Consider the following 23,512-nt stretch of genomic DNA (forward strand, 5'->3'; position numbering starts at 1 on the left):
AAACCCCGGGCCAGGAGGGCGGGCCGGGCACAGCGGGCCACCGGGCAGAAGGGCCCTGGGGCCGAGCCCCCACCCCCCGCCCCAAGGGGCCCTGGGGACGAGGCGGGGGTGGCCCCTACAGGGCACGTGACCAGCAGCGAGCCAGCTCCCCAGGGACACCCCAGGGTGGCCAGACCAGAGCAGCCACAGGTAGCCGAGAGGCCAGAGCAGGCCGCTGCTCTGGGGTCCGAGCGGGAGCTAGTCCCCGCCATGGAAATGGAGGGCTACGGGGCAGGGGCTCTGATGCTGGGCCTGGGCCCCGAGCTGCTGAGGCTCCATGAGGTCCAGCTGTGCCTGGCCCAGGAGCAGCTGCTGTTGGAGGACCAGCGGCAGCAGGTCCAGCTGCAGATGCAGCTGTGGCAGGAGGAGCAGCTGTGGCTGCAGCAGCTACAGGAGGAGCAGGCCTGGGTGCGTGTGGAGGGGCTGGAGCTGGCCACAGCCCTGGAGCACCTGCGGAGCCAGAGCCTTGAAGCGCTGCAGACCCAAGACCAGGTAAGGCCTGGAGGGAGTGTGCAGGTGGGGGAGTGGTGACCACGGGAGCAACCTACGGGCCCTGCAGGGCACCAGAGGGCAGTGGACATGCGCCGCCGCACATCTGTGGGCTCATTCTCACGTCTGCCGAGTGAGGTGGACAGGACACTGCAAAGACCACTCTACAGGAAGCTCTTGGGCTGGCCTGTTGCCTGACGGGGGGCGGCGGCCAGGAAGGGCACTTGTTCAGGGCAATGGAGGCAGAGATGTGTCTGCAGAGGAACCAGGCGCCCTGGCAAGGTGGGCCGGGCCAGCACCACAGAGCTGTCTGGGGCGGTGTTTGGGATGTACGGGCGAAGGCTGGGTCCAGGGCCTAGGCAGTCAGCAGGTAGCAGAACTAAGGAACAGCCGCTTGCCCCCCCCCCCCGCCCCGCCCCAGCTTCCTGGCGGGCTTCCTGGTCCACCTGCCCTGCCTCCTGTTTATGGCAGAGCCTGCTCCCAGGGCTGGAGATGGCGGAAGCCAGAGGCGGCACCTGGGCCCATCATCCTCATTCCAGGAAAGCTGCTGCCTCCGACGCGGCTGGGGCTATTTTGGGGAGCTAGGGTCTAGCCTGGCTTGGCGTGGAAAAGTATCACTGCCACCCCGCCAGGTCCTGCAATCCCGGAGCCGCTGGCGTCCAGGCCCACTCCCAGCAGAGGGGCTGCTGCAGAGCAGCAGGCTGCTCGTAGCAAGCACGGACCCCAGACCAGCCTGGGTGCTGGAAGGACCGGGGCCGCAGCCCGGACGCAGATGAGAGCCGTGACAGTGGGTAGGGGTGGGCAAGGGAGGGGATGCCCTTCCCACCCCATAGCGGGATTAAGCCAAGGGCAAGCTGGAAGTGGCTAAAGAGAGGGAAGCCTGAAGGAGCAGCAGCAGACCAGCAAAAGCATGAGACACTCAGGTGGAGCAGAGTGTCAGGGTGGACCACATACTTAGTCAGAGTTTTCCCAACATGGATTCAAGCCCTGCCCTGTTTCAGAACCCACATTCAGACGGCGCGATTCCCATCTCTGTGTGTTCTAAAGCTGTGCTCCTTGGAACACTGTCCCCAGGACCACAGCCCCAGCCCCGGGGGTACCAGACTCAAGGTCAGAGTCGGGAATGGACATCTGATCTCTGAATCCTCAGCCCACCACACCCGAACCCGACTCTGAGACCCCCCGAAGGCCACGCTCAGAGGGAAGGGCTTCCCAGAGGGAGTGTCCCTAGGCAGCTGCGGACCACGTGTCCAAAGTCAGAGTCCGGGAGTTCCTGCCGTGGCTCAGTGGTTAACGAACCTGACTAGGAACCATGAGGTTGCGGGCTCGATCCCTAGCCTCGCTCAGTGGGTTAAAGATACGGCGTGGCCATGAGCTGTGGTATAGGTCACATATGCAGCTCAGATCCCAAGCTGCTGTGGTGCAGACCGGCAGCTGTAGCTCCTATTAGACCCCTAGCCCGGGAACCTCCATGTGCCACGGGTGCAGCTCTCAAAAGACAAAAAATGAACAAACGAAAACAACAAAGCCGGAGTCCAGGACCTCCTGCCGTGGCTCAGCGGTTAACGAAACCAAATAGCATCCATAAGGACGCAGGTTCGATCCCTGGCCTCGCTCAGTGGGTTAAGGATCCAGTGTTGCTGTGAGCTGTGCTGTAGGTCGAAGACGCAGGTCGGCTCCTGCATAGCTGTGGCTGTGGGGTACACCAGTGTCTACAGCTCCAATTCGACCCCCAGCCTGGGAACCTCCATATGCCGTGGGTGACGCCCTAAAAGGCAAGGGAAAAAACCAAAGTCAGAGTCCGAGTTGAGGCTCACACTTACCAGCAGCAGCTCCTGGCTTGGCTCTGGGGAAGAACGCCTGCCACTTCCCCGACGCGCCTCTGGACCCCCCCTTCTTACTGCTCATTCTCCAGGGAGGGAGGAGGAAGAGTCAGCGTGGCGGAGGCGGTGGGGAGCAGCAGCACACGCTGGCCTGGACCTGTTGGACAGACAGTCAGCAGGGGCTGAGCTGGGGCACAAAGGCTCAGGCCCCCCAAGGCAGCTTCCCGCGGCTTCCTGGCCCACCTGCCCGGCCCTGGTGTGCGAGCTCAGCAGCTGGACTGGGAATGCTTGGCAAGAACACTGGGCCACAGCATGTCCCCTCCGCCCTGGCCCATCCATCCTCATCCCCAGATCAATGGTGGGCACCCATCTCCCTGCTCCAAACCACCGGGCTGCCAGCTGGACCAGCTTCATCCTAGACACAAGCCTCCGTGCCTCCCCACCGCCCCCAGCCCCTGTGGCAGGCGGGGCACGGCCACCAGAGGCACGGACCTCTCATGGCCCAGCCCTCTGTCTTGGCCTTGGCCAGGGTTGTCAGGACCTGGAATCAACACCCCTCTCCCCAGTCCACTCAGCTGACCCCAACGTTCATGTCCCTGGAGGCCTCCCTCTCCCACTGCACAGGCAGGGCACCCACTGCAGTGCTGCCTCCTAGGCATGAGTGTCGCTTAGTGTTTGGGGAAAGATCTAATGAAACTGGGAATGACCTTGAAAACTGAGACAACTGGAGGAAGGTGACTAGGGACTGGCAGAGGCTCAGCACTGTGGCAGGGGAGGGACAGCGCTTGGGGTGGGAGTGACAAGGTGGGGCTCTGGCTGGGACAGATGGTTGAGCACAGGGCAGAGGCCGAGTCAAGTGAGGGCCCCTCGGGGAGGGTCTGACGGGAAGCTGGGGTTCTGAGCAGGGATCTGAGGTGGGGGGGGCCTGGGGGGCCAGCGCACTGAGGGGCAGCTGAGAGGCTCCTTGCGTGTGCACGGGTGTGTGGAGGGAGCATTTGGGGCTCAGAGTGCGTGAGGGGGCCCTTGTGTGTTCAGGGGTCAGTGCCTTCAGAGTCCCCGGCTCGCTAGGGGCTCTCCGTGCTCACGAAGGGTCCTACACGTGTGCAGGGTTCTGGGGGGGAGTCCCTGTTTGTAAGGGGGGCAGCACATGAGGGCTGTCCCTGGGCACGCAGTGTCCCGTGCAAGTGGACACTGGTGTGTGTCTGAGAATGGCACTTGGTGGCCTGTAGGGTTGTACGGATGTGGGGTCTTATGTACATGCGGGGTTTTGTATGTGCGGGCCGTGTGTGTGCGCCCCTTCTACTGTGGGTCCCCACGTGCCTGTGAGGTCCCGTGTTCAGAGTCCCCTGTGCAGGCAGAGTCCCCTGCCTGTGTACCTGGCTGAGTTGGCGGGGTCCAATCATGTGTGAGTGTGTTGGGGGGGGCACTGTCTCAGGATTGGGATCGATCTGGGAGGGGTTGGTGTGGGGAAGTCCCCCGTGGGCGTGGTTCCCCCACCTGTGTGTGCGTCGAGGGGGGAATCAGCGTGTGGTGGGGTCTACGGGCGCAGGATCCCTGTGCGCCTGTGGGGTCCCAGGTCCTTGCGGTCATCTGAGGGGGTGGGGGGTCCTATGTGCAGGCGTCGGGTGGGAGGTGTCCGGCTGTGGGGGCAGGGGGTCCCCTGTACTCACCGGGAGCCCAGGATCTGCCCCGCCCCGAGCTCAGCACCGCCCCCACGGGCGCACCTGCCTCACCTGCCTCACCTGGTCCGCCCCCCTCCGCGAACCAGAAGCGCCGCCCCTGGCGTCAGGCTGGCCCGTTTCCTAGAGACCGCGCCGGAACTTCCGAATCACCTCGACTTCCGGGGCGAGGGTCAGGGGTCAGGCGTAGGGACCTTGCGCCCGGGGGGAACCGATGGGCGCCCGGGGGCGCGGGGCCCTGGAAGCCGGCGCCCTCGCGGTCTCCGGAGGGCGCGGGGCCGGGGCGCAGGCGGGGGTCGCGGGCCAGCGGGGCGGCGGCGGCGGGCGGCCGGCGGAGGAATGCGGGCGCGCCGCGGGTGGGGCCGCCCCGCCCCCAGGTGCTGCCCGGGCAGGCAGGCGGCGGGCGGGGCGGGGGCGGGCGCGTGAATCAGGCCGCGCGGCGGGCGGGCCGCGGCAGGGAGTGGCTGCCGGACCGACCGGACCGCGAGGCCGCTGGGCGGCGGTCGGCTCCTGCTGCCCTTGTCCCGAGACCCCGCGCACCTGGCCAGGTAGGGCCCCCCTCCCCAGGCTCGAGCCGGGCGGGGCGCGCGGGGAGGGGGAAGCCGCGGACGGGCGGGCCGGCGGGGTGGGGCGGGGTCGGCCCCACCGGCGACCCCCCGCCCCCGCGCGGCCGCACCTGGGCGGCGCGATCGCCCGCCCGCACCTGGGCCGGGGCCGCGCGGCCTGGATCAGGGCAGGGGGAGTGCGAGCGCGCCCGCGTGCACGGCGGTCGGGCCGAGTCGGCCGGAGCTGGGGGAGAGGGGGCGCCGCGGCCGCGCGTGCGGGTGTGGACGCGGCGCCCTCGCTCGACGCCGGCCCAGGAAAGCCGAGTGGGAAGGGGTTCGGGGCCTGGGTCGAGCCAGTCTAGGCCGCCCCGATTCGCTCCCGCCCTGGCGGCTTCGCTGGAGCCTGGGGAGGGTGCCGCGCCTGGCCTGGGCCCTTCCCTGGGGCTCCCCTTCTAGGCGTCCAGGGACTCAGGTGGCCCAGGTGGCCAGGGCTCGATCGGGCTTCTCTTGTGGCGTGGGGGGAGAGCAGAACGTGCTGCTTCCCTGGAGCCCAGATCCCTGGGCTGGAGTGGGTGGACAGGACGCCTGGCCTGGGCAGCCTAACTCTGGGGTGCAGTAAGCCCCTTTGGCCCCGCTGTGTGCACCAATGGGCTCCAGCCCACTGCCTCCAGCCCTCGAACCCTCTTCCGGAATCCACACCCTCTGATCCTCCAGGCTGCCTAACGATCGCCTCTGTGTGCTTGGTGCAGGGTTCACCGCCGCACGCCCTGACCCCAGAGCGTCCTCCTCCCTGTCACTTAGAAAGTCCCCGCCTGCGCTGGGAAAGACTAGCAGATGAAGGCCCCTGGTTAGGCAGCCCACTAGTGTCCTGAGAGCCCTGGAGGCTCGGTCAGAGGTCAGTCAAAGAGCGGGATTCCTGCTGAGTCATTGGTCTGGGTGGGATAAGCGCCCCTCCCTCGAGGCAGGCGTTTGGAAGCAAACGTGCGGGAGAGGCCGGCTGGTGGGGTTCTCCGCCGCTGGGGGAGTGGCCACTGCCAGCCCATGGTTCGGGGCTGTGCAGACCCATGAAAGGAAACCCGCAAAGGAATAAGATGGCTGGGCTCTCCGGTCTTGCTGTGTGAGGCAGGGCAGGGCCACCTTCCTGGCCTGTCTGAGGAGAAGGGTCCTTGCCTCTCCCCCCCGCCCCCGGCTCCCTACCCCCCACCACACGCAGCCTGCACAGTTGGTGTTGCTTCTCCCCCCTGGTGAAGTAGGAGGGCATGGAAGCCCACTTGGGAAGTGGCGCCCGTACCAGGCAGACTGCGTTACAACACTGGGCAGCCACAGGGTGAGACCCCCCCAACTGTAGTCAGACACAGGGTGAGACCCCGCTCACAGCAGTGTGGTCAGACTCAGGGTGAGACCCTGGTATACACAGGCCCGCACCTCACACCCCCGTGCCACCGGCCTCCTGGTGCAAGACAGTGTGGCCGCCCCGGGTGCAACCAGGCGGTGAGGATGGTGCCCTCTAGGGAATGGCGGAGCCGCTTTTCCTCAGACAGTCAGGCCAGGCAGCATCTCCGCCAGGTGTGACTGGCACGCGGGGATATCCCTCGCCCCCCCCATCTCCGTGCCACATTCCGTTAGCCTGTCACCCCCCGCCCCTGGGAAGGCGGACTGGAACGTGCTCCCCAACCCCCAGCATCCTCAGGCAGCAGCCGGCCCTTGGGCCCATCTGGCGGCAGCTGCGGGGGGTGGGGCTCTCTCTCCAGGAAAGAAGGGGCGAATGCAGATCAGGGGTCCTGCGGAGACGCCCCGGGAGCCAAACAAACCCCCCCATGAGGCCGCCTTCTGCCAGGTCTCCTCCCAAGCCCTTTGGAGGCAGGTGGGCTGGGGAGGAGCCAGTGTGACTTTGGGGTGAGCAGGGAGGTGAGGAGACACATTTGGAGCTCAGGGGCCACAGCAAAAGATTGACTTCTGGGGTGCAGCAGAGAGCCAGGTGGCACCAGAAACATGGAAAGGTCGCCACTGCCACACAGGCCTGGCCTTGGCAGGGACAGGCCTCTAAGCTCCTGCCAGGGTGTGGCCCAGGGAGGTGTCTAAGATGGGCTGGTGGCCAGAGAGGTGGAGGGGTGGGCCAAGGGAAAGGGGGATCCTGGGGATAGGGCAGGGCTCCAGGTTTGGAGGACCTAGAGGTCAGTGAGTAGGCTGTGGGGCTCCCTTAGGACGGGTCTGCAGGTGTGGCCAGACTCTGGATGTCTTCACGCTGCGTCCCAGGGCAAGGGTAGTGACAAGCTCTGTACTGAGCTCACCTTGTGCCAGGGGTGCTACCAGGTCAACCTTGATAGCTGCATTTTTAAAAAAAATTGTACCCAATTTTTAAAGGTTATACCCTGGAGTTCCCTGTGGCACAGCAGGTTAAGGATCTGGTGGTTTTCACTGCAGCAACGTGGGTCGCTGCTGTGGCATGGATTTGATCCCTGGCCCGGAAACTTCCACATGCCACAGGCACGGCCAAAAAAAATACAAGTTACACTCCATTTACAGTTATTACAAAATACTGGCTCTATTCCCTGCGTTCTGCAGCACGTCCTTCAGCCACTCCCGCCCCAGTGGTTTGCACCTCATTCCACTAAACCTCTACGCCCCCTGTCACCCGCACGCTGATGAGCACTCGTTTTTTCTCTCTTATCTGGGAGTTTGCATCTTTCTTGTTATATTCACTAGGTTTTTTGCTTAGTTTTGTTTTGTTTGCTTTTTAGGGCCGCACCCACAACATATGGAGGTTCCCAGGCTAGCAGTCAAATTGGAGCTACAGCTGCCGGCCTACACCACAGTGCCAGCCACGAGGGATCCAAGCCACATCTGTGACCTACACCACAGCTCACGGCAACGCTGGATCTTGAACCCACTGAACGAGGCCTGGGGTTAAACCCACATCCTCATGGATACAGCGGGTTGGTTTCCGCTGCTCCACAGTAGGCACTCCTGTAGTTTTTAGATTCCTCATGTAAGTGATATATCACATACAGTATTTGTCTTTCTCTGACCTGTTTCACAGTCCATCCATGTTGCCGCAGATGTGGCAAAATTCCATTCTTTTTGTGGCTGAGACGGCTGCATTTTACAGTGGAAGAAACAGGACAGAGAGGCACAGGGAGCAGCCCAGGGTCCCCCAGCCCTGAGGTCAGAGACACAGACAGTGGCCCAACTTGTCCAGAAAGCACAGCACAGGGGCCATGAAAATACGCTCGTGTCATAAGAGCAGAAGAAACAAGCAAATGTGATAATAAAGAATCCAGCCTGGATTATTTTTTCTTGATACCAACTGTTGTAAATTGTCATTACTTTTTTTTTTTTTTTTTAATGGAGGCAGGGGCCCACAAAGCAGAAGTGCCTGAGGCCAAAGAGGCCATAAATAACCCTGGGTGGGTGTTTGTGTGGGGCCAAAGCCCCTGCCAGAAGCCAGGGCACAAGGCACTCCCTGGTCCTGGCGAGAGCAGGGGCCCGGCCAGCCCGGCCAGAGCTATGGGACAGCTGAGGTGCCTGCATCGGGGGGTTTTGCTGTTCCCCTAGCTGGGGGGTATCCTAGAGTCTGGGGGCACCCTGGAAGGCCTCTGGGCATGGGCTGAAGTCCACAGCCCGCCCAAGGTCACGGACAGCCCCTTCTAGGATGTGCATCCGCATGGGGGGGGGGGGCAGAGCCCCTGCCCCTGTAATGTGTCTCCCTGCCCTTCCCCCAGGTCCCTGGCCCCGAAATGGCCCGTCGCTCCCAGAGCTCCTCACAGGGGGACAACCCTCTGGCCCCCGGGTACCTGCCACCTCACTACAAAGAGTACTACCGCCTGGCAGTGGACGCACTGGCCGAGGGCGGCCCAGAGGCCTACAGCCGCTTCCTGGCGGCCGAGGGGGCCCCTGCCTTCTTGTGCCCTGAGGAGCTGGAGCACGTGAGCCGCCACCTTCGGCCCCCGCAGCATGTAGCCCTGGAGCCCCCCGAAGGCAGCCCGCCCAACGTGGACTTCGATGGCTCCTCTGGCACCTACTGGCCTGTAAACTCGGACCAGGCCGTGCCTGAACTCGACCTGGGCTGGCCCCTGACCTTCGGCTTCCAGGGCACCGAGGTCACCACACTGGTGCAGCCGCCGCCACCCGACAGCCCCAGCATCAAGGACGAGGCTAGAAGGATGATCCGCTCCGCCCAGCAGGTGTGCTGTCACAGGCCTCGGGGAAGGGCGCCTGAGTTGGACCTTTAAGCCTGAGCAAGAGTGGGAGGGAAAGGGGAACTGGATGCGCAGGCCCAGCTGAGGTGTGAGGGTAGGGTGGGGCCGGGCTGGCCGGCGGGCGGCTCCAGCTTTCAAGCTGCAGCGAGGGCTCCCTGGCAGACTTCTGCCAGGCTCACCGAGGCTTTGATTACCGCAGGCTGCTGACTCTTGCACGTGCTTGCTGCTGGTCACGGCCAATGCCCAGAAACTCAGGGGCTCTGGAATGGATTTGATGTTCTGAGAATTCTCTCTGGTCCTGCCCGGACCGGGCTGAGGGCGTCTTACCCCCACTTCCCCAGGGCCAGCACACAGTCAGCAACAGCAAAAAGAGCCTGTTCAGACAGTAAAGACCTCTGTCGCCGCCTTCTGTCTCTGCCCCCCCAAGGTGGCGACTGCCCCCCAGGGGCAGAACTGGAGCCCGGGCTCAGCCCCGATACCTGCCCTGGGGTCCTGGGAGCTCAGCCGTCCGTAAGGCTGGGCGTTGTGGGGGCCTCGCCCGCGGGGCTCCTTGCCCCATGCAGGGCTCTGCCCTGGGGTGAACCGCAACCCCCAGCTGAAGCGCAGCCTTACATCCCCTCTGATTCCACTACAGGGCCCCCCCGCTCCCCCTCGGGATGAGCTGGTGGCCGTCTTGCAGTGTTTGGTGGCGATCCAGGGACGCCGCGGGGCGGGGGCGGGGTGGGGCGTAGAGGTTCGGCCGGAGAAGGTGGGAGCAGTGGAGGGGTCTGCCCTCCGTCCCTGATCCGACCCTCACAGGTGGTGGCCGTGGTGATGGACATGTTCACCGACGTGGACCTTCTTGGTGAAGTGCTGGAGGCCGCCGCGCGCCGAGTCCCCGTCTACATCCTCCTAGACGAGATGAACGCGCAGCACTTCCTGGACATGGCCGACAAGTGCCGCGTCAACCTGCACCACGTGGATGTGAGTGGAAGGGATGGGTTGGGGGGGAGGGGGAAGACCCCCCCCCCCTTCGGGGACCTAACGCCGCTCCCGCCCCAGTTCCTGCGCGTGCGCACTGTGGCGGGCCCCACCTACTACTGCCGCACTGGGAAGTCCTTCAAGGGCCACGTGAAGGAGAAGTTCCTCCTGGTGGACTGTGCCGTGGTGATGAGTGGGAGCTACAGGTGCGCCTACCCCCGCAGCCCCGGCACCTCCCCACCCGAGGGCCCCCTCTCCAGAAGGCCTCCCCCTGGAACCCTGGCACAGCCCCGCCCGCCCCTGCCCCTCCCGGTCCTGGGTCGGTGCAGACTTTACACCCCGGGGACAGCTCAGCCCGCCCCCGCCCCCCCTGTCCCCCCCCCGTCCCCCCTCCCCGTCCCCCCCCGTCCCCCCCCCGTCCCCCCTCGTCCCCCCTCCGTCCCTCCAGCTCTGGCCCCGCCCCTCCCGGCTGGCCCCGCCCCCTCCCTCTGACTGGTCCCGCCCCACTCCCAGCTTTATGTGGTCCTTCGAGAAGATCCACCGGAGCCTGGCCCACGTGTTCCAGGGCGAGCTGGTCTCCAGTTTCGATGAGGAATTCCGCATCCTCTTCGCACAATCCGAGCCACTGGTACCCTCCGCCGGGGCTCTGGCCCGCATGGACGCCTACGCGCTGGCTCCATACGCGGGGGCTGGGCCCCTCACGGGCGGCCAGATGCCCGGAGCGCCGACCCCTTTCTCCTTCCCCAAACGAGCCCACCTCCTGTTCCCACCGCCTCGGGAGGAAGGCCTGGGCTTCCCCTCCTTCCTCGACCCCGACCGCCACTTCCTGTCAGCCTTCCGCCGAGAGGAGGCCCCGCGGATGCCCGGCGGCGCCCTGGAGCCGCACTTGGGGCTGCGGCCGCTGTCGCGGCGTCTGGACGAGGCGGGACCAGGCGGGGAGCTGGCGGGCCCGCGGGGCTTCTTTCAGGCACGGCACCTGGAGATGGACGCCTTCAAGAGGCACAGCTACGCGGCGGCCGACGGCACGGGCGCCGTGGAGAACTTCGCCTCCGCGCGGCAGGTGTCTAGGCAGACGTTCCTCAGCCACGGCGACGACTTCCGCTTCCAGACCAGCCACTTCCACCGCGACCAGCTCTACCAGCAGCACTACCAGTGGGACCCGCAGCTCGCCCCGGCGCGCCCGCAGGGCCTGTTCGAGAAGCTGCGCGCCGGCCGCCCCGGCTTCGCCGACCATGACGACTTTGCCCTGGGCGCCGGGCCACGCTTCCCGGAGCTCGGCCACGAAGGCCACCAGCGGCTGGACTACGTGCCGTCCAGTGCGTCACGGGAGGTGCGCCACGGCTCGGACCCCGCCTTCGGGCCTGGGGCCCGTGCCCTGGAAGCCGGCGGGGCCTCCCGCCCTAACCTGGGCCAGCGCTTCCCTTGCCAGGCGGTGACGAGGCCAAGCCCAGAGACTGCGCCCGAGGCGGAGCCGGAGCGCAGGGGCGGCCCGGAGGGGCGCGCGGGACTGCGGCACTGGCGCCTGGCCTCCTACCTGAGCGGCTGCCACGGTGAGGACGCTGGCGAGGAGGGCCTGCCTGCGCCCATGGAGGCGGAGGCCTATGAAGACGACGTCCTGGTTTCTGGAGGCCGGGCGGCCGCCGGGGACCTGCTTCCCTCGGCCTTCCGTGTGTCAGGGTCCTTCCCAGCCAAGGGCCCGGTGCCAGGCTGCAGCAGCAGTGGTGGCGAGGGCCTGGAGCGTGAGGGCCCAGAGGAGGCAGGCCTGGCCAAGCAGGACTCTTTCCGCTCACGCCTGAACCCGCTGATCCAGCGCAGCTCGAGGCTGCGCTCGTCACTCATCTTCAGCACGTCGCAGGCGGAGGGCGCGGGCGGGGCCCCTGCAGCCACCACTGAGAAGGTGCAGCTGCTGCACAAGGAGCAGGCGGTCAGCGAGATGCTGGGATCCGGCGGCGAGGCTGTGCGCTCCGCTGCCTCCACCAAGGTGGCCGAGCTCCTGGAGAAGTACAAGAGCCCGCCTCAAGACCCCGGAGGCACGGGGGCCGCAGTCACGGTCACCAGCCACAGCAAGGCTGTCCTGTCGCAGGCTTGGCGGGAGGAGGTGTCGGCGCCCGGGGGTCCAGGGACCGAGCGCCGCAGCCTTGAAAGCTGCCTGCTGGACCTGCGCGACTCCTTTGCACAGCGGCTGCACCAGGAGGCTGAGCGGCAGCCTGGAGCTGCCACTCTCACTGCCACTCAGCTGCTCGACACGCTGGGCCGGGGTGGCGGCGGCACTGACCGGCTGCCCTCCCGCTTCCTCTCGGCGCAAGGGCGGGACAGCCCCCCACTGGAGGGGCCTGGGGCACACCAGGCCCCCCACTCTGAGCCAAAAGGGAGCTCCACCTCAGCCTACCCGGAGCGGAAGGAGAGTCCCACGCCTGGGCTTCCCACCCGCAGAGGCAGCCCCACCACAGGATTTACTGAGCAGAAAGGGAGCCCCACCTCTGCCTACCCTGAGCGCAGGGGCAGCCCGGTGCCGCCTGTCCCCGAGCGCAGGGGCAGCCCGGTGCCTCCCGTGCCCGAGCGCAGGGGCAGCCCAGTGCCTCCCGCCCCGGAGCGTCGGGGCAGCCTCACTCTTCCCTTCTCTGGGGAGTCTCCAAAGACCGGGCCCACAGAGGAGGCGGCTGGTGGCCCCATGGAAGTCCTGCGCAAGGGCTCTGTGCGGCTGAGGCAGCTGCTGAGCCCCAAGGGCGAGCGGCGTGCCGAGGCCGAGGGCAGCTTCCCAGCCCCGCAGGAGAACGGGCAGCCTGAGAGCCCCCGGCGCCCTTCTCTAGGCCGGGGCGACAGCGCGGAGGCTGCCGCGGGAGATGAGCGGGGCCCGAGGGCGCGTGTGGCCTCGGCCACCGCCAATGCCTTGTACAGCAGCAACCTGCGGGATGACACGAAAGCCATTCTGGAGCAGATCAGCGCGCACGGCCAGAAGCACCGGGGCGGCCCCGCGCCGGCCCCGACCCCGGCCCGCGGCAGCCCTGAGCTCGCTCACCCCCCCGCCGCCGGCGGCCTGGCCCCCGACATGTCCGACAAGGACAAGTGTTCGGCCATCTTCCGCTCCGACAGCCTGGGGACCCAGGGCCGGCTGAGCCGCACGCTGCCCGCCAGCGCCGAGGAGCGCGACCGGCTGCTGCGCCGCATGGAGAGCATGCGCAAGGAGAAGCGCGTCTACAGCCGCTTCGAGGTCTTCTGCAAAAAGGAGGAGCCCGGGGGCCCGGGGGCCGGGGGGAGCCCGGCGGAGGAGGACGCCAGGGACAGCAAGGTGGGCAAGTTCATGCCCAAGATCCTGGGCACCTTCAAGAGCAAGAAATGAGTCTCCCAGGGCAGGGTGCCCGCGTTCTGGCCCCCTGGCGGGCGGAAGACCTGGCCCTGATCCGGAGCACCTGGAACCCGGCTGTCCGGGAGGCTCACCCGCTGGTGGTCCTCCCTGCCCCTCGGCCTCTGCCCTCGGGCCTCCGTCCTCCAGGTCTGGCTCCTCTCCCCCACACCGGCGTCTCTGGACCCTCAGCCTCTTGCTTCTTACACATCTGTCTCCGTTGTTTGGACTTCAGGGACCTGTTTCTCTGTGCCTCAGTCCCCGTATTTTGGGGTGCCCATCTCTGTGCCTCAGTCCCCGTATTTTGGGGGTCACCTCTGTGCCTCAGCCCCCGTATTTTGGGGGTCACCTCTGTGCCTCAGTCCCCGTATTTTGGGGGTCACCTCTGTGCCTCAGTCCCCGTATTTTGGGGGTCACCTCTGTGCCTCAGCCCCCATATTTTGGGCACCATCTCTCTGCCCCAGTCCCCCATTCTCTGGGGGTCCTCGTATCTCAGGGCTCGCCTCTGCTCACGGCTCCTGGCTGTGCTGCTCTCACCCTGCTGTCTCCGCTCTGCCTGGCAGCCCAGGACCCCACAGGACTCCCCCCCACCACCACCTCCACCTCAGGTCTCTAGGGACTCGCTTCCTGCCTTGCCCCTCCTCACGGCCTCCATCCCTGCCGCCTGGGACCTTTCTTGGTGGCCCGTCCTTTCACTGTTGGGGAGGGGGGAGTGTATGGCCACTGAGGGTCCTTGAGGGGCTGCCTTGTTGAGAACAGAGACGCGTGGCCGGCACCGAGCGAGGAGTGCGCACCAGGCTTTGCAGTAGTAAGTCAGGTGGATGGTGTGAGGTCCCGGCCTCATGAAGGGTCCCTGACAGATGCATGTTCACAAGTGCCATCCTCAGCCACGCCCCTGACGGGGGCTGGAGGCGGAGCTCTTGTTCTGTGGCACCTGAGCCCCAACCCACTACTCAGAGGGGCCCTGATGCCCATGAGGTGGGCATGGTCCTTGCCCTGCAGATGCCCAGCAAACCCCGACTGCACCCTCTTCTGCAGCCTTTCCCCTTTGTCACCAATCCCAGCATCTGTCCAGGGTGCCCCCACTTAGCTTTCTTGTATCTTGTTTTAGCTCCAGATAGTAACTTTGATCTGGATGACACACTTTGGCACCAAATGCTCAGACAGTTCCCACTGTAGGTGCTAGTATTGTTAAATTAATGTTTGTGCAATTTTTTTTTTTAACGGCCGCCCCCCCGGGCCAAGTTCCCAGGCCAGGGATCGAATCCCAGCTACAGATGAGATCTGCACTGCAGCTGCGCCAACACTGGCTACTGAGCCAGGCCAAGGATTGAACCCATGGCTCCCCGGCAGCCTGAGCTGCTGCAGTAGGACTCTTAACCCACTGTGCCACAGCAGGAACTCCTATGCTGTTTCTTTTTAAATAGTTTTGGGGGTCTTTTTAAGCATTAGAAATCCCAGTTGGAGTTCCCATCCGTAGCTCAGTGGCAACGAACCCGACTAGTATCCATGAGGACGTGGGTTTGGTCTCTGGCCTCCCTCAGGGGCTTAAGGATCCAGTGTTGCCATGAGCTGTGGTGTGGCTCAGATTCCGCGTTGCTGTGGCTGTGGCTGGGATCTGCAGTTCCGATTCGACCCCTAGCCTGGGAACTTCCATATGCTGCAAGCGTGAATCCAAAAAAAATAAATAAAAATAAAAAGGTGAAAGAAACCCCAGTTGCTCAGACTGGGGAAGGACTTAAGCAACGAGACCACAGAGTGAGGCTGCAGCCTTGACTGAGCGCCAGAAAAGGGGGGTGGAGATGGCAGGACCCTTCTGCTCCCTGGCAGCTCACAGTCTGGTTACCAAAGCCACCTCCCAGGCAGGGGTGACAATAGGGACTTGAGTCTGGGTGGAAAATGTCCCTGGGGAGCCAGACAGGCTGGAGCCTTTCTGGGCCTCGATGTGCTTTTTGATCATGTTAGTTTGCCTGGCCTGGCGCACGGCTGTCCTGAGCAGACCTGGCCAGGCCTGTGGCTGGCGAGAGCCTTGCAGGAAGGAGAGGCTCTGCGCGTGGAGAGGCCGGAGCCCTCGGAGCCTCCCGCCTGCACCCTCCACGTCCTGTTGGATACGACAACTCAAATGTGACTCTGCACATTTTGGTGTTAATAATAAAACACTGCCAAAGTATTCTGTGTTCCCGAGATGTCTGTACAATCACCGGGTTACGTACTGCGCGCGACCTTCAGTGGTACAAACGCCTCAGGTTCCCGGGACCCCACCACCCATCGCCGCGGGGACTGCTGGAGACCCCTCCCCGGCACGGCCAGCACCTCTCCCCACATCTAACCCATACCCCTCTCAGCCCCTGCCTGTGACAGGCCACGCGCGTAGCTGTCTATGACCCCTCCTTACCACCACCCCCCCGCCCTCTGGGTAGGCACACCCACCGATCAGCCCTGGCAGCCCCTGGTCAGCAAGCCCAGCAGACACCTCCTAGCATCCACCTGGGGCTTCCTGTGGCCTGCGGGCCGAGCAGCCACACTCACCCAGCTGTCTGGGCCCCCAGGGCCTCCAGTCCCAGCAGCACCACCTCTGCACTCAGGGCTGGGCTTCCTTGGCCCCTGTGCTTTCCCGGGCAGGGGCAGGGGTAGTGGCATTCATCCCCACAGCCTCCTCTGCCCCCTTGTCCATCACCTTGGGGCTATGCCTCAGGCTCAAGGTTCAATTCGGCAGACTGCCCCTTGGCAGCCCCATCACAAGACTGGCTCACTTCCAGGCCAGAGCTGAGACCCCATCCTTGGCCCTCCCCCCACCCCCATTCTCGGCTTTTTTTTTTTTTTTTTTTCCCCAGCCATACGTGTGGCATATGGAAGTTCCCAGCCTAGGGGTCGAATCAGAACTGCAGCTGCCAGCTGATGCCACAGCCATGACAACACTGGATCTTAGTGGCATCTGAGACCTATACAGCAGCTTGAGGCGACACTGGATCCTCAACCCACTGAGCCACTCAGTGAGCCCAGGGGTCCTCACAGACACTATGTCAGGATCTTAACCCACGGAGCTACCACAGGACCGCCTCTGCTTTCTGAATCTCCCTTGTAGCTGCCAGGGCTGGGCCCACGCTCTGCCCAACTCTCCTTGTCCGCACCTCACCCTTCCCTGCAGCAGCCAGCGGCTTGCACAGTAGGGCAGAGCTTCCTACTCCTGGTAACAACGCACAGGCCAAAACCCTTTGGCTGTGAGCTCCTCCAGCCAGGCAGTGGGACAGTGGTCTCCCTGTGTCCTGACCCTGCCCAGGCTGGGGTTTGGTGCAGTGTGGCACAACCACAAGACACCCCGGGCCCTGCTGGGCTCCTCCCATCTCCCTGGCCCCCACACCCCTGGAGTGGGCTCACACTGAGCCCTTTGCCTGGTGATGACCAGAGGAAGCCCCACCTGGCGGTTCTCCCCTCCCCCAACCAAAGCCTGGAGACAAACCAGTGCCTGGCACCGTGTAGGCGGGGCTTGGGCTAGGCTCTCTGACAGTGGCCACAGTCAGGGGCACTAACCAACATCTGCTCCCCTTTCCCGCTTTGGCTCAGGGCCACAAATGTGGCCACTTGGTGGCTCTCACCTGGACCACAGATACGCCAGTCCCTCCCCTGGCAGGACCACCCTGGGGCCGGCCGCCCCCTGCAGCAACACCAGCTGGGAGTTGCTGTGCGCAGGCCCCGAGCGTCTGTGGGCAAAGGCGGCTCTGAAGCAACCCCCCGGGGCAGCCTTAACCTAACGGGGAAGCGCCAGACACAGGGCAGAGAGGAGCCACAGGGTGACAGCATATGTGTCCAGGGCTCCAGGGCTCTGTCCTAGACGTGGCATGAGGGCCTCAGAGGAGGGCAGTACAACCTCAGAGAAAGTCCCTCACAGAGAGGTGGCAGGTGGACAGGCAGGCTGGGGACAGACAAGGCTTTATTGGACGTGCTTGAGCCTGGGGTGTCAACCTCATCAGCTTCCCCAGAGAGGCCCAGGGCTCTGGGGGAGCTCAAGGGTGGCCAGAAGGAGGAGGGTGGGGGGGGAGGTGGGGGGGGAGCGCTAGGGTCTGGGGGAGGGGCACAGGGCTGAGAGGCCAGGGAAGGCCGGCCGAAGACGCGCAGGGCGGCTCAGGCGCGGGGTCCGGGGAGCAGGGGCAGGCAGCCCAGCGCCGAGTGGCAAACGGTCCCATAGGCCTGGGAGTAGCCCCCGAGTGCAGCCCGCGCGGCCCCCTGGGCCCCCTGCGAAGCGGCCGCGCTGAACATCCTGCGGCCGGGCCGGGGCTCAGGCTGGGCCTCCCGGGGAGGCCGGGGAGGGACCTGCACGCAGACAGGATGGGGAGGCTGCAGGCAGCGCCCCGAGGGGACCGAAGCGTGCGGGGCGGGGAAGAAGGCCGAGGGGCGGGGGCTCACCTGTCGCGTGCCGGCCGCGTCCGCCCCGCCGCCCTGTGTCCGGTCACTCCGGGTCAGGGCCCGGAGGGCCACCCGGGCAGCGGCCTGCGCGGTCAGGGAGGGCGCCAGTCCGCTCTCGCCGGGCTTCACCTGGGAATGCGCGCGTGGCAGGATCACCGCCGCCCTCGCGGAGGGTCGGCGGGTGGGTCCCCCTGCCACCCCCACCACCTACCCAGGAGGGGAGCCCTGCCGCCGCCCCCCGGGGCTCGTCCCCTCTGCAGAGGCCTCCTGGGGGCGGAGGCGGGTTCAGCGGGGCCGAGCTCCGCCTGGGACGGTTCTTGGCTCCGCCGGGGCCGTCTGTGGGGTCGGGAGACCAAGCCCCAGGGCTAGGAGTCCCGCGCTGCTGAAGGGCCCCGGGAGCGGCGCGGCGGGCGGTGTCGGCCATCACTCGGTGCGCGGGGGTGGGAGCCGGGTCCCTCTGAGGCCGGCGGCCGGGGAGCCACGCCGGGCAGCCCGAGGGCGGCTGGGGGTCGGCCTTGGGTTTGAAAGGGGGCGCCCGGGGCGGCTCTCTCGGGAGGCGGCTCTCGTGCCTGCGCTCCAGGATCACCTGCAGAGGGGAGGGCGGCTCAGAGCGGCGCGCGGGGCGGGGGCGCCGGCGCGGGAAGCCCTGAGGGCGCGTGGGTGGGGGTCGCCGGGGGTCGCGGGCCGGAGCACCTGATAGAGGCGGCGGCGATACTCTGCGGCGGAGAGCTGGACCCCTTCCTGCAGCGGGAGCTGCACATCCGCCTCTAGTGTCCACTCACGGGCCGGGCAGTGGAAGCTGGGGGAGCCGCCGGGGGGGAGGGGGGGCGCTGGAGAGGCAGCCGCTCCCACCTCTTCTCCCACCCAAACCCGACCAACCGCGGCCACCCCCACCTTTCCACGTAGGGGTGCTCCAGGGCCTGGGCTGCGCTGAGGCGCTTGTCTGGGGCAAACACCAGGAGTCGCCTGAGGAGGTCCAGGGCCTCTGGGGGGGTGTCCGGCGGCAGGAGTGCATCCAGGGTCTGCCTCGGCCTGCGGGCCCTGCCTGTCATCCCTCTGCAGCTTCCAGCCTTTGACCCCCAGCCACTTTCCTGTCCCCGTGGCTCCTGCCAGGCACCGCCCTTGGGCCCCCTGGGAAGGTGGGCAGTCTCCTGCCTCCCTCGGGTCCCTGCCCACGCAGGCCGAGCTGGGCCCACGCTGGGCTCTCCTCGTCTTTCAGCCTGACCAACAGTTTCCGGGTTTGGGACCGCCATCAGGAGGGCAGGGCCAGCTCAGCTGACACAGACTGGCCCCTCAGGTGGCAGAAGTGCCTGGAGGCTGCTCCCAGCCTCCCCACTCACCGGGCCGCCAGGCGCTGCAGAACCGAGGCGCTGTAGCCAGAGCCGAGAGCCAGGAGTTCTGGGAGTCGGGTCAGAAGGCAGCAGCATCAGAGGTCAGGAAGGTGCCCGGGGGGGGGGGGGCAGCCACGCCTTCTGTTCTGCCCACGAGGTGACCTTCTCTCTGCAGGGCCTTAGCTCCCTGGCAGGGCTCAAACCCCCAGTGTGTGGGTGCGGGCCGCCCCCGCATGCACCTGTCCCTGCACTCCCCACGCTCAATCCTCGGGCCGCCCACGTGTGCACACACCTCCACAGGGGAGCCCCTGGCTTCTCCCCGCCGCCGCCGGGCGGAGACTTGCGGAGAGACCCAGGCTCCCCAGGGCTGCCCTTTGACCCTCTCCCCCAGGGAGGAGGAGAGACCCCTGTGGCCCCACCCCCACGGCCGCCTTCCTCTGCCTCTTTACCGACATCCCTGCCAACGTCCACGTCTCCCTGCCCGCCCCCCCACCCGGCCCTGTCCCCTGTCAGCAGAGCGAATGCTCTTGTCCTGAGCCGGAAGGACCCTTCGCGAGCACTGCTCGACCCTCCTGGAGCCACAGCCCTTTGCTCCCGAAGCCCCCGCAGGGGCTCCCTGGGCCCACCCCCTGCAGGGCCTGCCCCCTCCAGTCTTCCGGAGGCTTCGGGACCCTCCCGGTGCCTCGTCCTTCTCGTCCCCACCCCTCCTCCCTGGCCACCCTCCCCAGGCAGTCCTGGCCTGTCAGGCGCTGTCCTTCCACAGCCGTGGGCTCTGACCCTCAGTGTCCCTGGCGCCCACAGGCCTCAGAACAGGCTCACCCTCCTCGGACGGTGGCGGGACGGCCTCCAAGATCAGTTCCAGCTGGTGGAGCGTGGATGTGCCGGGGAACAGGGGCCGCCCCCGCAGCATCTCCCCCAGGATGCATCCCAGGCTCCACATGTCCACCCCAGGGGTGTACCTGGGGCAGGAAGGGGTGGCGGCATGGGGGACCCCAGAGGCAGGGGTGAGGGCGGGAGGAGGGACTTCCGAGGGAGTCTGCGACGCTTGCTGGGACCGGGCTGTGCAGGAGGGCAGGGGGTGGGATGGGGGCGGGTCGCTGTTACCAGCTCGAGGACAGCAACACCTCCGGAGCTCGGTACCAGCGTGTGGCCACATACTCTGTCAGGGCCTGGCCCTCGGGCCCCTCGGAGAGGCCGCTGAGGGAGCGGGCGAGGCCAAAGTCACAGAGCTTCACTGAGCAGCTGGCGTCCAGAAGAACATTGGCTGGCTGAAGGGGGAGAGGTGGCCGAGGGCTGACAAGGGCCGGGGCTCGAGGACCCTGGGGTGGGGCTCAGCGTGCAGGTGGGGGCACCTTCTGGTCCCGGTGGATAACTCGTCCTGAGTGAATGAACTTGGTGGCCCGCAGGAGCTGGTAGAAGATGTAGCGCTTGTGGGCATCCCTCAGCAGCGTGCCCTTGCGGAGCACGGCGTTCAGGTCCGTGTCTGGGGACCCAGGGAGAGCAGGTGGGTGTGGCCCGTGTTGAACCCCAGGGCCCACCGGCCAGCCTCAGAGCTGTGTCCTGGGTGTGTGTACTTCCTAGGCGCCCTTGCTAGCTTCTCAAGCCTGCCTGCTGCCTTTATCAGTACAGGAATAAAACTTTGCAGCAGTATTTTTATACTTTCATGTTGACTTTGTTTTATAAAATGAGTAGAAAAAAGAAAATGCAGCTGCAAACAGTGGACAAAGCAGGAGCCTTGTGGAGTTCCCTGGTGGCTCAGTGGGTTAAGGATCCAGTGTAGTCACCGCTGTGGCTCAAGTTGCTGCTGTGGCGCCACTGGATTCCTGGCCCCAGAACTATAGCATGCCACGGGCATGGCCAAAAGTAAAATTAAATACGATTTTAAAATAAGTGAAAAAGCAGGAGTTCCCAGAGAGGCTCAGCAGGTTAAGAACCTGACTAGTATCCACGAGGTTTCAGGTTTGATCCCTGGCCTCGCTCAGTGGGTCTAGGATCCAGTGCTGCCGTGAGTTGTGGTGCAGTTCACAGATGCCGCTCAGGTCTGGCGTTTATGTGGCTGCAGTCTAGACCAGCAGCTGTAGCTCTGGTTCCACCCCTAGCCCGAGAATTTCCACATGCCACAGGTGTGGCCTCAAAAAGCAAAAAAAAAAAAGCAGGCGCCTTGTGGAGGGAGATGAAGGCATTCAGGCTGACACTCTCCAGCTGTTTTTCCTTAGGCACAGAGACAAGGCCCAGGCTGAGCCCGCTGGCCACCTTGGGAGCCAGGCGTGGGAATCCTGGGCTGGGGTCTGAGTGGGGCCTCACTCACCCATGGACTCGAACACCAGGTAAATGTCCCGGTCATTCTCTGCCTGGATCACGTCCAGGAGGCGGATGATGTTGGGATGGTCCCCAAACTCCTGGGGAGAGAGCAGGGGGCTGTGCTCTGGGGGTCAAGGGACCAGGCTCCCCCTTATTTGGAGAGGCTGCATCTGGGGAAGGCGGCGGATGGCCTCGGCCGCTCACCTGAAGCAGCATGATTTCCCGAAAGGTCCTCTGGAACGAGACAGAAACAGGAGTGTGGGTGCGGAGCAAGGCGGCTCCCCTGGGACTGATGCTCGCCACCCACACCCCCCGGGGCCAGGGATGGAGGAGGGCAGAGCTCTGAGAAGCGTCAGAAACAAGCTGAATCGTCCAGATACCAGGCTGCAGGGGTTGCCCTCAGCCGGCTTCATCCTTTCTCACTTACCTGGGCATCTGTCTTATTCCTGAAGGCATCAAAGATTTTTTTGATGGCCACAACCTCGCCGGTCCTCCGATCCAGTGCCTTCCACACAATGCCGTAGGCCTGGGAAGGACGAAGGGAGTCAGCCTGCCGGCGCAGGGCCATCCCCTCGCTCCCAGGCCGCCCCCTGCAGGCACCAGGCTCCTCCTTCCCACTCTGGCTTCTAGGAGGGGAGGCGGTGTGCTGAGGGCAAGGCGCCTGCGGGTGCAGGCTGCCAGCCTGCTCCTGGGGAAGGCGGGCAGCTTCCAGAGGAGTGGAGAGGAAGCAAGGGGCATCTGGGGACATCCCCAGGAGGAAGCGAGGTCACAGATGGCAGGGAGTTTCTGGGCAGGAACTGGGGCCTGACCCTTCTCCAGACAGCCTTTCACCTTCTGGGCACCCAAATCCCTCTCCCATCGACCCCATCCAGCCTGTCAGCACATCCTGTTGGCTCCACCTACAGAATTCATCAGAATCCAGTGGCTTCGTACCATCGTTGCTGCCCTCGCCCTGGTGCCCTGGTCTGTGCCTCTCACGCCTCTCGCCTGGGTCGCCGCACTGACCTCTTAGCTCCTGCTGCTCCTCCTCAACAGAGTGGGCAGGCCGAGCCTTGCAAAGTGCTGTCAATGGCGGCTACCCCTCCCCGTGTCACTCACAGTAGGAGCCAAAGCCCTGGCAGCTCCCCAAAGCCGCACATGATCGAACCACCCTTCCTACCCCGGCACATCAACTTTTCTTCCCCAAAGGCCCAGCAGGTCTTTGCCTCGGGGCCTCTGCACGGCTGTTTGCACCATCTGGAAGCCCTTTCTCCCCTCCCCCATTACACACTTGCACACACCTAGTCACACAGCTCACACATCCACTCACACACAATCCCACATCCTCTCACACAATCACAAATGCACGTGGGGGAGTTCCCACTGCGGCACAGTCAGTTAAGGATCCAGCATGGCCATTGCTGTGTAGGTAACAGCTGCAGCTTGGATTCAGTCCCTGGCCCAGGTGCAGTGGGTGCTGTGGTGGGGGGGAACCCACCAAAGGGCAGGGTTCTGGCCCCCACTCCATGCCCACCCATTTACCGGCTCAGGCCCTTCTACTGCAGAGGCCCTGGCATCTGCCGCTGGGCAGCTGGGGTGGGTGTGCTGGCCTCCCTGAGCATCCTGTGGGCCCTGGGAGTGGCAGCCTGGGAGCCGAGGTCAGCGGGTGGGGTGATGCCGCTGGAATCACACCCGAGACTGCTGGAGGCCTGGCTGTCACTTGCCTCCCAAAGCCAGGTAACAAGCTCCCTGGGAGGAGACACGGTTAGGGCCCTGACATAGGAGACAGGCACCAAGGCGCTCCGGGACTTGCCCAAGGCCGCACCAGCAGCTCGTGGAGAAGGCAGGACTCAAGCCCAGGAGCCCCTGGCCCTGGGGAAGGCAACTGTCCTCAGACTGGCCCTGTCCACGCCCTGCAGGTGACGCGGCCCCGGGGATGCCCGGGCGCTTCCCCGACTCACCCCCTTCCCGAGCCTCCGCTTGAGCAGGTATCGTTCGGCGACGCGATGGTCCACCTCGGCGGCACACATGCCCGCGGAGGGGCGCAGGGAGGCCTCCCGACACGGAGGTGCACCAACTGTTGAATCCGGTTTCCTTGGGAACTGGCGGCGACGCCTCCCTTGCGCCCGCGCCGGGCGGGGCGGGGCCTGCCGCGCGAGGCCCGCCCACCCCGGGGCCACCCAGGGGCCCCTCCCTGGAGCCCCGCCCCCTCGGCGCCGGCCCCCCCGCCCCCGCCCCCGCCCGCCAGGCCCCAGCCGGCGCCCCTCGCAGCTCCCCGGCCCGCCTCCGCCCAGGGGGCCTCCCGCAGCCTCCAGAAGCTCTGCGCCGATGCCGGGCTTGGGCCCGTGTGGTGCCCGCGGCCCGGGACGCGGTCTCCTCCCGCCGTCTTACTGCCGGGCTCTGCTAAGGGCGTGCGGGGG

The 23,512-nt window shown here is 65.5% G+C and overlaps 3 protein-coding genes across 8 annotated transcripts in view; 1 reads left to right on the top strand and 2 right to left on the bottom strand.

The window, feature by feature from the left end:
- IQANK1 (IQ motif and ankyrin repeat containing 1) overlaps positions 1 to 4,281 on the bottom strand; it is a 46,128-nt gene extending 41,847 nt beyond the window's left edge. For all 3 annotated transcript variants that reach the window (XM_047785589.1, XM_047785591.1, XM_047785588.1), the window contains exons 1-2: positions 4,094 to 4,281; positions 2,352 to 2,508 (exon numbers count right to left, since the gene is read on the bottom strand). In XM_047785589.1, coding sequence (XP_047641545.1) covers positions 2,352 to 2,436 — 85 coding nt within the window. In that variant the 5' untranslated portion in view covers positions 2,437 to 2,508; positions 4,094 to 4,281. The remainder of the gene's footprint in view (positions 1 to 2,351; positions 2,509 to 4,093) is intronic.
- FAM83H (family with sequence similarity 83 member H) lies at positions 320 to 14,480 on the top strand. Of its 3 annotated transcripts, XM_047785497.1 has the most exons (6): positions 4,465 to 4,578; positions 5,325 to 5,470; positions 8,298 to 8,759; positions 9,573 to 9,737; positions 9,816 to 9,940; positions 10,248 to 14,480. In XM_047785497.1, exons 3-6 carry the CDS (start codon positions 8,313 to 8,315, stop codon positions 13,072 to 13,074), a joined length of 3,564 nt encoding a protein of 1,187 aa, XP_047641453.1. In that variant the 5' UTR covers positions 4,465 to 4,578; positions 5,325 to 5,470; positions 8,298 to 8,312; the 3' UTR covers positions 13,075 to 14,480. The 3 variants fall into 3 exon arrangements, with proteins under 3 accessions (XP_047641451.1, XP_047641452.1, XP_047641453.1); XM_047785495.1 differs by lacking the exons at positions 4,465 to 4,578; positions 5,325 to 5,470 and adding an exon at positions 320 to 531; XM_047785496.1 differs by lacking the exon at positions 5,325 to 5,470 and having other exon boundaries at positions 4,454 to 4,578.
- Positions 14,481 to 17,111: 2,631 nt separating this feature from the next.
- Positions 17,112 to 23,215, bottom strand: MAPK15 (mitogen-activated protein kinase 15). 2 transcript variants are annotated; one of them, XM_047785592.1, is made up of 13 exons: positions 23,054 to 23,215; positions 21,541 to 21,639; positions 21,318 to 21,347; positions 21,121 to 21,211; positions 20,165 to 20,295; positions 19,917 to 20,080; positions 19,632 to 19,771; positions 18,822 to 18,879; positions 18,376 to 18,513; positions 18,175 to 18,280; positions 17,693 to 18,067; positions 17,482 to 17,610; positions 17,112 to 17,388 (listed from the first exon to the last, which is right to left on the bottom strand). In XM_047785592.1, the coding sequence occupies exons 1-13, from the start codon at positions 23,120 to 23,122 to the stop codon at positions 17,200 to 17,202; spliced, it is 1,719 nt and encodes a 572-aa protein (XP_047641548.1). In that variant the 5' UTR covers positions 23,123 to 23,215; the 3' UTR covers positions 17,112 to 17,199. The 2 variants fall into 2 exon arrangements, with proteins under 2 accessions (XP_047641548.1, XP_047641549.1); XM_047785593.1 differs by lacking the exon at positions 23,054 to 23,215 and having other exon boundaries at positions 20,165 to 20,221.
- Positions 23,216 to 23,512: the final 297 nt, after the last annotated feature.

The sequence above is a fragment of the Phacochoerus africanus genome, chromosome 6, assembly GCF_016906955.1.
Source record: "Phacochoerus africanus isolate WHEZ1 chromosome 6, ROS_Pafr_v1, whole genome shotgun sequence".
Classification (NCBI taxonomy): domain Eukaryota; kingdom Metazoa; phylum Chordata; class Mammalia; order Artiodactyla; family Suidae; genus Phacochoerus; species Phacochoerus africanus.

Excerpts from the sequence above, each read along its gene's own strand:
- MAPK15 (XM_047785592.1), bottom strand. The coding sequence starts at position 23,122 with ATGTGTGCCGCCGAGGTGGACCATCGCGTCGCCGAACGATACCTGCTC. Across the intron at positions 20,296-21,120 it reads CCTGGTGTTCGAGTCCATGG|ACACGGACCTGAACGCCGTG; the intron begins GTGAGTGAGGCC and ends CTGGGTCCCCAG. Across the intron at positions 18,514-18,821 it reads CTGCAGCGCCTGGCGGCCCG|GCCGAGGCAGACCCTGGATG; the intron begins GTGAGTGGGGAG and ends CAGGGCCCGCAG.
- FAM83H (XM_047785495.1), top strand. The coding sequence starts at position 388 with ATGCAGCTGTGGCAGGAGGAGCAGCTGTGGCTGCAGCAGCTACAGGAG. Across the intron at positions 532-8,297 it reads CGCTGCAGACCCAAGACCAG|GTCCCTGGCCCCGAAATGGC; the intron begins GTAAGGCCTGGA and ends CCCTTCCCCCAG. Across the intron at positions 9,738-9,815 it reads TCAACCTGCACCACGTGGAT|TTCCTGCGCGTGCGCACTGT; the intron begins GTGAGTGGAAGG and ends CTCCCGCCCCAG.